This window comes from Bombina bombina, chromosome 7 (assembly GCF_027579735.1).
Source record: "Bombina bombina isolate aBomBom1 chromosome 7, aBomBom1.pri, whole genome shotgun sequence".
In the NCBI taxonomy this organism is placed as follows: Eukaryota; Metazoa; Chordata; class Amphibia; order Anura; family Bombinatoridae; genus Bombina; species Bombina bombina.
Window position 1 is genome coordinate 24,024,443 of NC_069505.1, and position 15,704 is coordinate 24,040,146.

Genomic DNA, 15,704 nt, shown 5'->3' on the forward strand with positions numbered 1-15,704 from the left:
ACCTACTGACCTTACCTGCTGCTAATACCTCTTCCTATACACCCAGCACCTACTGACCTTACCTGCAGCTAATACCTATTCCTATACACCCAGCACCAACTGACCTAACCTGCTGCTAATACCTCTCTCTGTACACCCAGCACCTACTGACCTTACCTGCTGCTAATACCTCTTACTATACACCCAGCACCTACTGACCTTACCTACTGCTAATACCTCTTACTATACACCCAGCACCTACTGACCTTACCTGCTGCTAATATCTCTTCCTATACACCCAGCACCTACTGACCTTACCTGCTGCTAATACCTCTTCCTATACACCCAGCACCTACTGACCTTACCTGCTGCTAATATCTCTTCCTATACACCCAGCACCTACTGACCTTACCTGCTGCTAATATCTCTTCCTATACACCCAGCATCTACTGACCTTACCTGCTGCTAATACCTATTCCTATATACCCAGCACCTACTGACCTTACCTGCTGCTAATACCTCTTCCTATACATCCAGCACCTACTGACCTTACCTGCAGCTAATACCTCTTCCTATACACCCAGCACCTACTGACCTTACCTGCTGCTAATACCTCTTCCTATACACCCAGCACCTACTGACCTTACCTGCTGCTAATATCTCTCTCTATACACCCAGCACCTACTGACCTTACCTGTTGCTAATACCTCTTACTATACACCCAGCACCTACTGACCTTACCTGTTGCTAATACCTCTTACTATACACCCAGCAACTACTGACCTTACCTACTGCTAATATCTCTTCCTATACACCCAGCACCTACTGACCTTACCTGCTGCTAATACCTCTTCCTATACACCCAGCACCTACTGACCTTACCTTCGGCTAATAACTCTTCCTATATACCCAGCACCTACTGACCTTACTTGCTGCTAATACCTCTTCCTATACACCCAGCACCTACTGACCTTACCTGCTGCTAATACCTCTTCCTATACACCCAGCACCTACTGACCTTACCTGCTGTTAATACCTCTACCTATACACCCAGCACCTACTGACCTTACCTGCTGCTAATATCTCTTCCTATACACCCAGCACCTACTGACCTTACCTGCTGCTAATATCTCTTCCTATACACCCAGCACCTACTGACCTTACCTGCTGCTAATACCTATTCCTATACACCCAGCACCTACTGACCTTACCTGCTGCTAATACCTCTTCCTATACATCCAGCACCTACTGACCTTACCTGCAGCTAATACCTCTTCCTATACACCCAGCACCTACTGGCCTTACCTGCTGCTAATACCTCTTCCTATACATCCAGCACCTACTGACCTTACCTGCTGCTAATACCTATTCCTATACACCCAGCACCTACTGACCTTACCTGCTGCTAATACCTCTTCCTATACATCCAGCACCTACTGACCTTACTTGCTGCTAATACCTCTTACTATACACCAGCACCTACTGACCTTACCTGCTGCTTATACCTCTTCCTATACACCCAGCACCTACTGGCCTTACCTGCTGCTAATACCTCTTCCTATACATCCAGCACCTACTGGCCTTACCTGCTGCTAATACCTCTTCCTATATACCCAGCACCTACTGACCTTACCTGCAGCTAATACCTCTTCCTATACACCCAGCACCTACTGCCCTTACCTGCAGCTAATACCTATTCCTATACACCCAGCACCAAATGACCTAACCTGCTGCTAATACCTCTCTCTATACACCCAGCACCTACTGACCTTACCTGCTGCTAATACCTCTTACTATACACCCAGCACCTACTGACCTTACCTGCTGCTAATACCTCTTACTATACACCCAGCACCTACTGAGCTTACCTGCTGATAATATCTCTTCCTATACACCCAGCACCTACTGACCTTACCTGCTGCTAATACCTCTTCCTATACACCCAGCACCTACTGACCTTACCTGCTGCTAATACCTCTTCCTATACACCCAGCACCTACTGACCTTACCTGCTGCTAATATCTCTTCCTATACACCCAGCACCTACTGACCTTAACTGCTGCTAATATCTCTTCCTATACACCCAGCACCTACTGACCTTACCTGCTGCTAATTCCTATTCCTATACACCCAGCACCTACTGACCTTACCTGCTGCTAATACCTCTTCCTATACATCCAGCACCTACTGACCTTACCTGCAGCTAATACCTCTTCCTATACACCCAGCACCTACTGACCTTACCTGCTGCTAATACCTCTTCCTATACATCCAGCACCTACTGACCTTACCTGCTGCTAATACCTCTTCCTATATACCCAGCACCTACTGACCTTACCTGCTGCTAATACCTCTTCCTATACACCCAGTACCTACTGACCTTACCTGCTACTAATAACTCTTCCTATACACCCAGCACCTACTGACCTTACCTGCTGCTAATACCTCTTCCTATACAGCCAGCACCTATTAAACTTACCTGCTGCTAATACCTCTTCCTATACACTCAGCACCTACTGACCTTACCTGCTGCTAATACCTCTTCCTATACAGCCAGCACCTACTAACCTTACCTGCTGCTAATACCTCTTCCTATACACCCAGCACCTACTGACCTTACCTGCTACTAATACCTCTTCCTATACACCCAGCACCTACTGACCTTACCTGCTGCTAATACCTCTTCCTATACACCCAGCACTTACTGACCTTACCTGCTGCTAATACCTCTTCCTATACACCCAGCACCTACTGACTTTACCTGCTGCTAATACAGCTTCCTATACACCCAGCACCTACTGACCTTACCTGCTGCTAATACCTCTTCCTATACACCCAGCATCTACTGACCTTACCTGCTGCTAATACCTCTTCCTATACACCCAGCACCCAACTGACCTTACCTGCTGCTAATACCTCTTCCTATACACCCAGCATCTACTGACCTTACCTGCTGCTAATACCTCTTCCTATACACCCAGCTCCTACTGACCTTACCTGCTGCTAATACCTCTTCCTATACACCCAGCACCTACTGACCTTACATGCTGCTAATATCTCTTCCTATACACCCAGCACCTACTGACCTTACCTGCTGCTAATACCTCTTCCTATGCACCCAGCACCTACTGACCGTACCTGCTGCTAATACCTCTTCCTATGCACCCAGCATCTACTGACCTTACCTGCTGCTAATACCTCTTCCTAAACACCCAGCACCTACTGCCCTTAACTGCTGCTAATACCTCTTCCTATACACCCAGCACCTACTGACCTTACCTACTGCTAATACCTCTTCCTATACACCCAGCATCTACTGACCTTACCTGCTGCTAATACCTCTTCCTATACACCCAGCACCTACTGACCTTACCTGCTGCTAATACCTCTTCCTGTACACCCAGCATCTACTGACCTTACCTGCTGCTGATACCTCTTCCTATATACCTAGCACCTACTGACCTTACCTGCAGCTAATACCTCTTCCTATACACCCAGCACCTACTGACCTTACCTACTGCTAATACCTCTTCCTATATACCCAGCACCTACTGACCTTACCTGCTGCTAATACCTCTTCCTATACACCTAGCACCTACTGACCTTACCTGCTGCTAATACCTCTTCCTATACACCCAGCATCTACTGACCTTACCTGCTGCTAATACCATTTCCTATACACCCAGCACCTACTGACCTTACCTGCAGCTAATACCTCTTCCTATACACCCAGCATCTACTGACCTTACCTGCTGCTAATACCATTTCCTATACACCCAGCACCTACTGACCATACCTGCTGCTAATACCTCTTCCTATACACTCAGCACCTACTGACCTTACCTGCTGCTAATACCTCTTCCTATACACCCAGCACCTACTGACCTTACCTGCTGCTAATAATTCTTCCTGTACACCTAGCACCTACTGACCATACCTGCTGCTAATACCTCTTCGTATACACCCAGCACCTACTGACCTTACCTGCTGCTAATAATTCTTCCTATACACCTAGCACCTACTAACCTTACCTGCTGCTAATACCTCTTCCTATACACCCAGCACCTACTGACCTTACCTGCTGCTAATACCTCTTCCTTTATACCCAGCACCTACTGACCTTACCTGCTGCTAATACCTCTTCCTATGCACCCAGCACTTACTGACCTTACCTGCTGCTAATACCTCTTCCTATGCACCCAGCACTTACTGACCTTACCTGCTGCTAATAACTCTTCCTATACACCCAGCACCTACTGACCTTACCTGCTGCTAATAACTCTGCCTATAAACACAGCACCTACTGACCTTACATGCTGTTAATATCTCTTCCAATACACCCAGCACCTACTAACCTTACATGCTGCTAATTCCTCTTCCTATACACCCAGCACCTACTGACCTTACCTGCTGCTAATACCTCTTCCTATACACCCAGCACCTACTGACCTTACCTGCTGCTAATACCTCTTCCAATACACCCAGCACCTGCTGACCTTACCTGCTGCTAATACCTCTTCCTATACACCCATCACCTGCTGACCTTACCTGCTGCTAATACCTCTTCCTATACACCCAGCATCTACTGACCTTACCTGCTGCTAATACCTCTTCCTGTACACCCAGCACCTACTGACCTTACCTGCTGCTGATACCTCTTCCTATATACCCAGCATCTACTGAACTTACCTGCTGCTAATACCTCTTCCTATACACCCAGCATCTACTGACCTTACCTGCTGCTAATACCTCTTCCTGTACACCCAGCACCTACTGACCTTACCTGCTGCTAATACCTCTTCCTATACACCCAGCACCTACTGACCTTACCTGCTGCTAATACCTCTTCCTATACACCCAGCACCTACTGACCTTACCTGCTGCTAATATCTCTTCCTATACACCCAGCACCTACTGACCTTACCTGCTGCTAATACCTCTTCCTATACACCCAGCACCTACTGCCCTTACCTGCTGCTAATACCTCTTCCTATACACCCAGCACCTACTGACCTTACCTGCTGCTAATACCTCTTCCTATACACCCGGCACCTACTGACCTTACCTGCTGCTAATAACTCTTCCTATACGCCCAGCACCTACTGACCTTACCTGCTGCTAATACCTCTTCCTATACACCCAGCACCTACTGACCTTACCTGCTGCTGATACCTCTTCCTATACACCCAGCACACTACTGACCTTATCTGCAGCTAATACCTCTTCCTATACACCCAGCACCTACTGCCCTTACCTGCTGCTAATACCTCTTCCTATACACCCAGCACCTACTGACCTTACCTGCTGCTAATACCTCTTCCTATACACCCGGCACCTACTGACCTTACCTGCTGCTAATAACTCTTCCTATACACCCAGCACCTACTGACCTTACCTGCTGCTAATGCCTCTTCCTATACACCCAGCACCTACTGACCTTACCTGCTGCTGATACCTCTTCCTATACACCCAGCACACTACTGACCTTACCTGCAGCTAATACCTCTTCCTATACACCCAGCACCCTACTGACCTTACATGCCGCTAACACCTCTTCCTATACACCCAGCACCTACTGACCTTACCTGCTGCTAACACCTCTTCCTATACACCTAGCACCTACTGACCTTACCTGCTGCTAATACCTCTTCCTATACACCCAGCACCTACTGACCTTATCTGCTGCTAATACCTCTTCCTATACACCCAGCACCTACTGACCTTACCTGCTGTTAATACCTCTTCCTATACACCCAGCACCTACTGACCTTACCTGCTGCTAATACCTCTTCCTATACACCCAGTACCTACTGACCTTACCTGCTACTAATAACTCTTCCTATACACCCAGCACCTACTTACCTTACCTGCTGCTACTACCTCTTCCTATACACTCAGCACCTACTGACCTTACCTGCTGCTAATACCTTTTCCTATACACCAGGAACCTACTGACCTTACCTGCTGCTAATACCTCTTCCTATACACCCAGCACCTACTGACCCTACCTCCTGCTAATACCTCTTCCTATACACCCAGCACCTACTGACCCTACCTGCTGCTAATACCTCTTCCTATACACCCAGCACCTACTGACCCTACCTGCTGCTAATACGTCTTCCTATACACCCAGCACCTACTGACCATACCTGCTGCTAATACCTCTTCCTATAAACCCAGCACCTACTGACCTTACCTGCTGCTAATACCTCTTCTTATACACCCAGCACCTACTGACCTTACCTACTGCTAATACCTCTTCCTATACACCCAGCACCTACTGACCTTACCTGCTGCTAATACCTCTTCCTATACACTCAGCACCTACTGACGTTACCTGCTGCTAATACCTCTTCCTATACACCCAGCACCTACTGACCTTACCTTTTTTTTGCTTTTCTCGCAAATCTTCAGATTAATTGGAATAATAATTCCCAAGTCATTTTCCTCTTTTTTTCTGCAGGGAAACTTGTTGTTTTCTCTTTGGCATTTTTCTGCCATTTTCTGGGTCCATTCAATGTATCTTTTGTCTTTTTTTTATAAATCTTTTAATTTTCCATAGACTTGGCAGAGATAGCACAGTGCAGGGTTTGTGCAAGAAATAAGGTTATGCAGAGAGTGGTACAATAAATTATTTTACATTTCCCCAGAGTAATACGATTCCTTTCAAACACGTTAAGCTTATTTTGATAATTTATTTGCCCAATAATCCCAGTTCTCTCCTTCACACTTAAGAGTTTTTATGTTTCTTTCAACTGTAATAATCAGATTGGGTGAAATTTATAATCACCTTGTTTGCCTTGGAGTATGTCCAGCAGTAAATGAAGATTAGATTTTTCAATAAAATTCGGAAATATTTGTTCAATTAATAGAATTTTTAGCTATGTATACATTCAATTTTGAAATGTAATATTCGAAATTGAATGTGAAATTTGAATTTGAATGTCAGATTCAAATTCAAAATAGTATTTCTAGTCTACAACTGTTCAATAAATGTAATATTCGAATGTGACATTCAAATTCGAAATAGTATTTCTAGTCAACAACTGTGTTTTATAAATGTAATTTTCAAATTTGAATGTCCCATTCAAATTCGAATGTCACCTTCGAATTCGAAGGTGACATTCGAAAACTGTAAATATCATTCGATAATAGAATTTTTAAGAATATGTAAATCAAATTTCTACAACAACAATCGTTCTAACATTCAAATTCAAATTTAAACACATTCGCCCACCCCTAGCCACTACGTGCTATTTTGCTGTTTATATTAAAATATAAAGACCATCTTGGGCCCCTAATTAATGCTAATGAGCTTTCATTTTAAAGTAATGTGCAGACTCCTATAACTTGCACTTGTTGGCCCTTTATTTGGCATTATATTGTTTGACCACCATTGGGCAAAATGCCTGCAAATGACCATGCGTAAATGTGGTACAAAAGTGTTGCAGGAAATGCCTCTGTGTCTTGTGTAGGAAACATATTAGCACAATTTGTAGATGACACACCAATAACTTCCCAATGACAAGGTATTTTTTCAGTAATTAATACTGAAGATGAATAGAGGTCTACTATGGCAGCAGAGACAGATCTCTGTTTATTTAAGAACAACCAGTCACTAATGGTACTAGTATTTTTTGTGTGCCCATATACTCAGTAGATAGTTATATAGCCCCATCTGTACATCCCTGTACTGACAATCCAAACAACCAGTGTTTTCCAATGGAGCAGAGGACTCTGGGTATAAATATATATTAAAGGATTTTTTTTACATATGATACATGCATCTATTTGGCAGGCAGCTTTAAGGAGCAAAATTAAACATTAATAATTTAGATAAGTCATATAAATGTCCTGTACATTATATTTATAACATTGTTACAGACACCGGTGCCAATTACTATAACCTATCTAAGTATGCTCTCATGGCAAGAAGACCAAGAGAAGACTCGGGGCCTATTTATCAAACTCCGTATGGAGCTTGATGCCCGTGTTTCTCGTGATACTTCAGGCTCGCCAGAAACACAAGTTATAAAACCTTCTCTGAGGCGGCAGACAGACATTGACGAAAATCAACCCGATCAAATACGATCGGGTTGATTGACACCCCCTGCTAGAGGCCAATTGGCCACAAATCTGCAGGGGGCGGCATTGCACCAGCAGTTCACAAGAACTGCTTGTGCAATGCTGAATGCGAAGAGCGTATTGCTCTCCAAATTCAGCGATGTCTGTTGGATATGATTCACTGATCGGATCATGTCGGACAGAATTTGATAAATAGGCCCCTCAGTCTGATAATAAAAGTTGATGTAAAATTGCACAATGTTATACTGCCTAGACCTGTGTGTCTGATAGTGTTTGTAACCTTTTTTATTTGAGAAACCTACACATGGATACACTATATAATGCCCTCTTATGATATAACTGACAAGCTGGGCCAATCAGCCTTATATATGCCTCTTTTCATTGGCTGTGCTCAGGTAGCTCCCAGTAGTGCATTGCTGCTCTGAGGCTGAATTTAACTGTGTGTTTAACCTATGTGCATGGGTTAAACACATAGCTATATGCCGGCAATTGTGTAATAATAACATGATATCATTTGTTTTTGTGCTTTAATGTCACTTTACTGTAAACATCTCTTATTTCTACATCTACAATCATATGAACTGACCTTTGTTTTACAGTAAATGCTATTTACTGTAAAACAAGGGTCAGTTCATATGATTTGCATTTACTGTAAAACAAGGGTTAGTTCATATGATTTGCATTTGCTGTAAAACAAGGGTCAGTTCATATGATTTTTGGGCACAAATGTTTTATATTGGAAATATTTCAAACATTCTAAACAATTCTGACTAGTTTCCATTTCTTCTTTTTTTCATTTTATCTCACTATGTTCTTTTCTTCTTTTTTCAATCTTTTGTATTCTCTCCTTCTTCCCTCCCTTTCTCCCTCCTTCTCGTACACCCAACCACCTTCCTCCCTTGCCGCCCTTGTCTGCTTCATCTTTTTTCCCTTCCACACATTCTCCCTGATTTATTCCTCCTTGCCTTCTATCCTTTGTTTATTCCTTACCTCTTTTTCTGTCTTTTTTTTCCCTTATTTAACATACTTACATTATTCCCCCACACACACCTTTATCATCTTCTCTTTTCACCCTTTGTCTCCCTTCCCCCCTTACAGAAGCTGCGGTTCTGAGCTATGACGGTAGTATGTACCTGAAGGTTCTGCTCCCAGGGGTCACCCATACAGAAGCTGAGGATGTCTCACTACGTTTCATGTCCCAACGTGCATATGGTCTTTTACTGGCGACCACTTCCAAAGAGTCCGCTGATACTCTCCGACTAGAGCTTGACGGAGGCAAAGTGAAGCTCACCGTCAACCTAGGTACCCATTAAAAACCAAGCTCCCTTAAAAATGTGTGTAATGTCTGCCTATGTCCAGAGTCACAGAGACAAACTAAATTATGGAATGATGAGTCATCAATATTAGTTTTAGCAAATTTCAAGAATGTTAATATTTATATTTGCAATTAAAGAGACATAAACGTCACAAATGATAAAATAAATCCTTCACATTGCAGTGGAGTTTTTGAATATTCTTAACTTTGCTGAAAACCTCTTCTTTATCCTCCAGAAAATGTCCCCAAATGTATCCCCAGTTCTTCCAGGTCCAATACGGGAATAATTTACGCATTTGGATGGCAGGTGAAGGCACCATGTGCAGTGGTGCTTTGACATTTTCAAAGGAAGAAAAGAAGAATCGTTCAACAAAAATCATTTAAAATAGGCTTTTATGTTTCTCTAAAGCACAACATTTTTATCACTAAATTGATGTCATGACTTATTAAATTAGACCTTTCAACTGATATCAGAACCAAGAAGCAAAACAATGACTTTATCATCTATGGAATATTTAGTGTAGGACAAAATAGCTTTCAAAAGAATTGACTGGTCCACATTAAGCAGTAGCTGTTCTATAGTATCTCTGGTCATTATTATGGAACTATTTCCATGCCCAGTGCAGTAAAAAAAGCACAAGGGAAAAAATAAAGAAGAGAGGCGGTCTAGTAAGATGATGTCATAATTTGGTGCCAATCTCTAGTACTAGTAGGTAACAATACTTATACTCACAAAAATCTATAGAGCAATGTTAATGCAAAACCAGAAGGACACTAGATTTTATTGTTATATTATTAATTGGTCTATTTATTTACCTTTTTTAGCCATGACACCAATTGTTTCTTATTTTGGAACAGTCATATCTCTATCACTTTTGTCTCTGTGATCTCTCAACCCAAGGGGCTCCTTCAGAGGACCATCTTATGGAGGAGCACTTATTGGGTTGGATGGATACGGCACATTGTTTGGGAATTAATATCATGTTATTTGCTTGCATTTAACCCTTCAGAAATATCTGGTCTGTCAGGCACGGAGTGAACATCTCAGAGTGGCAAAATCTAGCACCACATATTCTACTCTCTCAATCGATCATCAGCATCATCTCATATCATACAATCTCTGATGAGCTATCTTATAATTCATGGAGAGATGGAAAGAGAAACAAAATAGAATAGATCACAATATGGAATTTAGCGCTTCATTCCCTTAAGCTCTTTGCTCATATGAGAATATCTAAAAAGATTAATCTAAGAGAGATTCCTCATTCCAGTGGTATCATTGCTTTTATGGTAGGCACTGCTCCACTCGCTGGGGCTCTCAGGTTCAGTTCCTTTTTTTAAGAGAATTGAGTGAGTTTGAGTTTCAAAGAATCTGGCTCTTTGCCGTTAGTCTTATAATATATTTCTTTAAAAAAAATGCATTTAACACAAATCTGTAGATAATAAACCTGACTTCCCAACTGATCTAACCTCACTAATTACAAAAATGATAAAAAGCTAACTTTGCATTTAGTAATACCTTCTTCATAGATAGGGTCCCATTTATCAATAAGCCATTCATCTGCCGGCCACAGATCTTATGCACAAGGCATTTCTTATTTAGCACTGCCTCCTAGTCTCATGCAACCAATCACACAAGAGCAGGGCAATAAATTACCCAGGAGGACTGAGGTTAAAAAACAGTCTTAACTTAAGCAGGCCCCCGTGAGAGAACCTGTACCCAAGGGTGCCAATAAACAAAGTTACTCCATGTATCCATTAAAAAGCGACCTTTAGTATATATGCTAGGTCCAAAGTACAAAAAAACAACAACGTTTTGAACCTAAACCAGGTTTAGTACTTTGGACTATGTGCATATAATACAGGTCCCTTTTTAATGGATACAAAACTGGAGTAACTTTATTTATTGCAGATTCTACAAGAAGGTGGCTGATCCTGTACTCCATGTCTAGGAACAAATGAAGTGATGTTGTTCCTTATATTTTGAGTTGATAAACCCAAGAGTGCAAAAGCAGCCTCCCCTGATAAATGGAGCCCACGATAGATCTCACAGGCAAAACTGAGAGCTGGACGGTTTGAATGAAAATGAACATGAAATGAAGCAAGCTGATCTTAAATGTACAAATCTTGACAGTATTTATTTTATTATCTTTGTTCCCAACTTTGGTTAGAACTGGAATTACAATATTTGTAAAGGCAAATAAAGCTCAAATTCAATGTATTTCAGTTTTAAATAGAATAATTTCTGCAATCAAGCTTTTACTAGGCACAACATACCTACATATGCCTCTTGCACCTGCTCTGAAAGACAGCAGTAATATGTATCATGAGTCATCACTTATATAAAATAGATCATCTCTGAGCAAGCTTTGTTTGAATGCAGAGGAACAAGGCATATGCACATATGCTCTATGTACAGTAAAATCTCTCCCTGAAATAGTGTTAACTTTTACTAGAAGTATTTTTTGCTAATTCATGTTGATTCCAAAAATACTTCTATTTAAATCTGAAATGCACTCAAGTACATTTCTAATTTAGGATTTCTGTCCCTATAACTGTATTCGGAATACCCAGATCTTTATTGGCTGTCTCATAACTGTACATAGTTTGTGATACAGAAGGAATACAAAGATGTGTTCTGTTTATATTTTATAAAATGTACCCTAACTTAATTATCTATTAATGTGACAGTGTATATTCCTGCAAACCAATTACATTTCCTATCCATTTAGCAATAAAAACTATCGGCCAAGGTTCTCATACACATCCCCTAGAGAGACAGACTATTTTCACTAACCTTTAAAGTTCACATGGCCATAAATCATATTTTTAAGTTCATTAAATGTTTTCAGTATAATTAATAATCATCATTTGACACCCTTAGATGAGAAGGCTATATGTTATCTCATTAAAAGAACAAATTACACTCTATACATGCATTTGGGAGATTTTAATTCTGGATGTGCTATTTCTCTGGCATGTCCGGCTATAACTCTATATTACAGAGAATAGGACAGATGGCTTTGATTTGTTTCAGACACATTTGCAATGCTATAAAGTATTTGTATGCAAATGAAAGCATTTGAATTGGTAAGGCAGTCAAAATTTGAATGAATTTCATATAGAGCATCAGCATTTGCAAATATTTACCAGCTATGTCTGATTAATACCTTTCGCTTTGCTAGGGATCATATTAAATAGAGTTTTAGTTGGTGTCCTAATTTCTTGTGTTAAATAGAAACCAGAATTTCTCTGAAGGGGACAGCACAACATAATAACTGAAAGATTATTATACTCCAATTAAAAAGTTCAAGTGAGGACAAAGATTTAAAAAAAATCATATTTTTTATAGAAAATTGTAAGCCGGAAATTGTATTTTATATTTATAAATATTAACATTTAAAACAGTGAGTTTCCTAGAGCCTTGGAGGCATTCCATAAAATGTTCAGTAACATTCCAATTAGATTGTTGTAGGCGTCAGTATTAGACTCATGCACTCCAATTCAGAAGGATGCAAAAAATAAAAATCCCTAATTTGAAAGTATTGTTTGCATGAACAGTCCTTTGAGATAAAAAAACAAACAAGTGAATGCATGAACCAAAAATGCATAGTTGATTTGTTCATGTGATATAAGCCATTTAAAAGTGACTGTGGTTTTTCTTCAGGACGGTAAGAGTCCAAATTAAAAACTTTGCAATTTTCATTGGAATCCAGAAATGTCCTTGTTGATTGATTCACACACATCCTTTTTTTGTTCTGCTGCTGGCTTGTAGCATTATCACTGGCTACTGCTTTGTTTAACCTGCTGGCAAACTGCTCCTCTGCTGCCTGAAGACTCAACATTCTCCAAGGGACTTGGAGAAACTGATGCTTGTTAACAAATTTATAATGACCCAAAGGATGGATATGGGATAAAACAATTATTTTGTCTCTGTGCACATGTCTAGTTACTACAGTGTGACTTTTTTTGAAGAAGACTAACAAGAGCTAAATATTTCTAAGCAAGCTTCCAATCTTCAAATCTTGCACATTTTATCTGTTCCATATGATTAACCCATCTACTTCTTGGTTGTGACATAAGATCAATATTAAATGATTAAGGAAATTAAGAGTTCAACAGTAAATGGTAAATCAGATTTTGAAATCAATAGTAAACAAATAACCGCTATAGTAATTCGCCTGTAATGCCAGCGTGTTATAACAGGAAGGCGGTCTTCACACCAAATATAATTACTGATCTTCTACACGTTCAAAAAAACAATTTAGAAAATATAATGATTTCGGGTGCCACTAAAAATATTAATGTTCTTATAATTATTACTGTATATTTTACTATAGTTTAGACACCAACTTTATGAGCTTATATTAAAGAATATCCTTGTATATGTGTTTGGGCGGAAGAGGACAATAAGATAAAATGCTGCACCTGATTTTAAAAATGGCAGCTCATCATTAGCATCATTGAAGCTCATTGGTATCAAACAGAATTATCCTAATACTTAGATATAACAAGCAAAATTCCAGGTGGCCTATTTCCCCGCTCTTGCCCTTCTGATGCCCATGTCTTCATATCATATCCTATAGATGAAACTCGTTCAGAGCTACCCCATTCATTACATTTTCACCCGGAGAGAGTACAAATGTGAGTGCACGATTTTGCTCTTGAGTTGTTCACATCCCCGTTTCCGTCGCGGTTGACGACATGTGGTGACAACAGCTATCAGCCTCTGGACTTCTCTTTCTTCTCTTTGCAGAGGGTGATTGATGAATGAAAGTGGCAGAATTGTGAGCTAAGGTCCCCCTCCTAAGTTCAGAGAATGGTAATAAAAGGCATTTCATTCCATGTGCCTCTCCATTCAATACGAGCTTAGAGGGCAATACATATAGGGGCCACCTCCTTTTCTTGCCAGACTGTATAGCTGTTGTTAGACAGGTGGCCATTTCATAAGGGAACAAGTAAGAAAATGTTTGTTACCTGAGCATGTTAGGGTCTTAAATACTTGATTACTATTTGGTTTTAAAGAACACAATTGTAAAGGGATATTTTAACTTTACACTAAAATGTACCTCAAGCTATAATTACTAAAGACACTTTTACAGAATAATACAAACATATTAAGTTGTGTTTTCTTGCCAATGTCTGTTTTTTGTTTTTAGTAAATTCTTTTAAGTATTTCTGCAAACACAACTATTTTACCACCTAAGAGCCAAGTGAGAAAACGTAAGCTAAATTTAATTCGTACACTTGATAAACAGTGTTAATTATCACTTTAAAGGGATAGTCTAGTCAAAATTAAACTTTCATGATTCAGATAGAGCATCAATTTTAAGTAACTTTCTACTTTACTCTTATTATCAGGATGTCTTCATTCTCTTAGTATCTTTATTTCAAAAAGCTGGCATGTAAGCTTAGAAGCTGGCTCACGTTTTGTTTAGCATATGGGTAGTGCTTGCTGATTGTTGTCTAAATGTAGCCATCCAATCAGCAAGCGCTACCCAGGTGATGAACCAAAAACGGGTAGGCTCCTAAGCTTAATTTTTTTTTAATAAAGATACCAAGACAACAATGAAAATTTGATAATTGGAGTAAATTAGAAAGTTTCTTAAATTAGCTTCTCTATCTTAATCATGAAAGTGTAATTTTGACTAGACTATCCCTTTAATGCTATCATATGGTATAAATAGTTCAGTGTAGGATCTTACACGTTTATACCACAAGTATATTACAACACACAGTTGTTTCAGTGGGTGGTATGTTGCTTAATCATTGTATGAGGGATTGAAGGTATGAAATGGCCCCTGAGACACATGTATGTCCCCGGAATATGTGGGTACAATTTGTTCTGTCTGCAGAGAGATCTGAAGGATAACCCAGGCTGTCTCTTTTTCTTCCCTTCAGACTGTATACGGATAGTGTGCGGTCCCAGTAAGTCTCCAACTGTCTCTTTGCTCTCACTCTGCTTTCTTTGTTGTCTCTTGAAGCTTATTTTTTAATTTATTCTGTCCCCTATCTTGCTCTTCATCTGCTTTGTTTTCTGTTTTTCAAATCTATCTTTTTTTGTTATGTCCCAGTACTCAAATCTATTTCCTATCTAGTTCAGATTTTATTTGTTGTTCTTTAGTTATATTATTGTTTCTTCTTTATTCTCGTTCCTGTTTTCTTTCAGATATCACTTCTACTTATGCTCTTGCAATGTATACTAACAGACAAACATTCCTAAGCATGTCCTTTTTATATTTTTTATTCTTAAAGTCTCTCTCTATTGTCTAACCCTAATGTCATGTGACCCTGGTCAATCACTTCATTCTTTTACAGGTGCACT

The 15,704-nt window shown here is 40.2% G+C and overlaps 1 protein-coding gene across 1 annotated transcript in view; it reads left to right on the top strand.

Annotated features, from left to right (window-relative positions):
• The window catches only part of LOC128665790 (neurexin-2-like), a 581,704-nt gene that overhangs the window by 17,485 nt on the left and 548,515 nt on the right, over positions 1-15,704 (top strand). Inside the window, 2 exon segments of the mRNA XM_053719990.1 lie at positions 9,163-9,366; positions 15,281-15,307. Coding sequence (XP_053575965.1) covers positions 9,163-9,366; positions 15,281-15,307 — 231 coding nt within the window.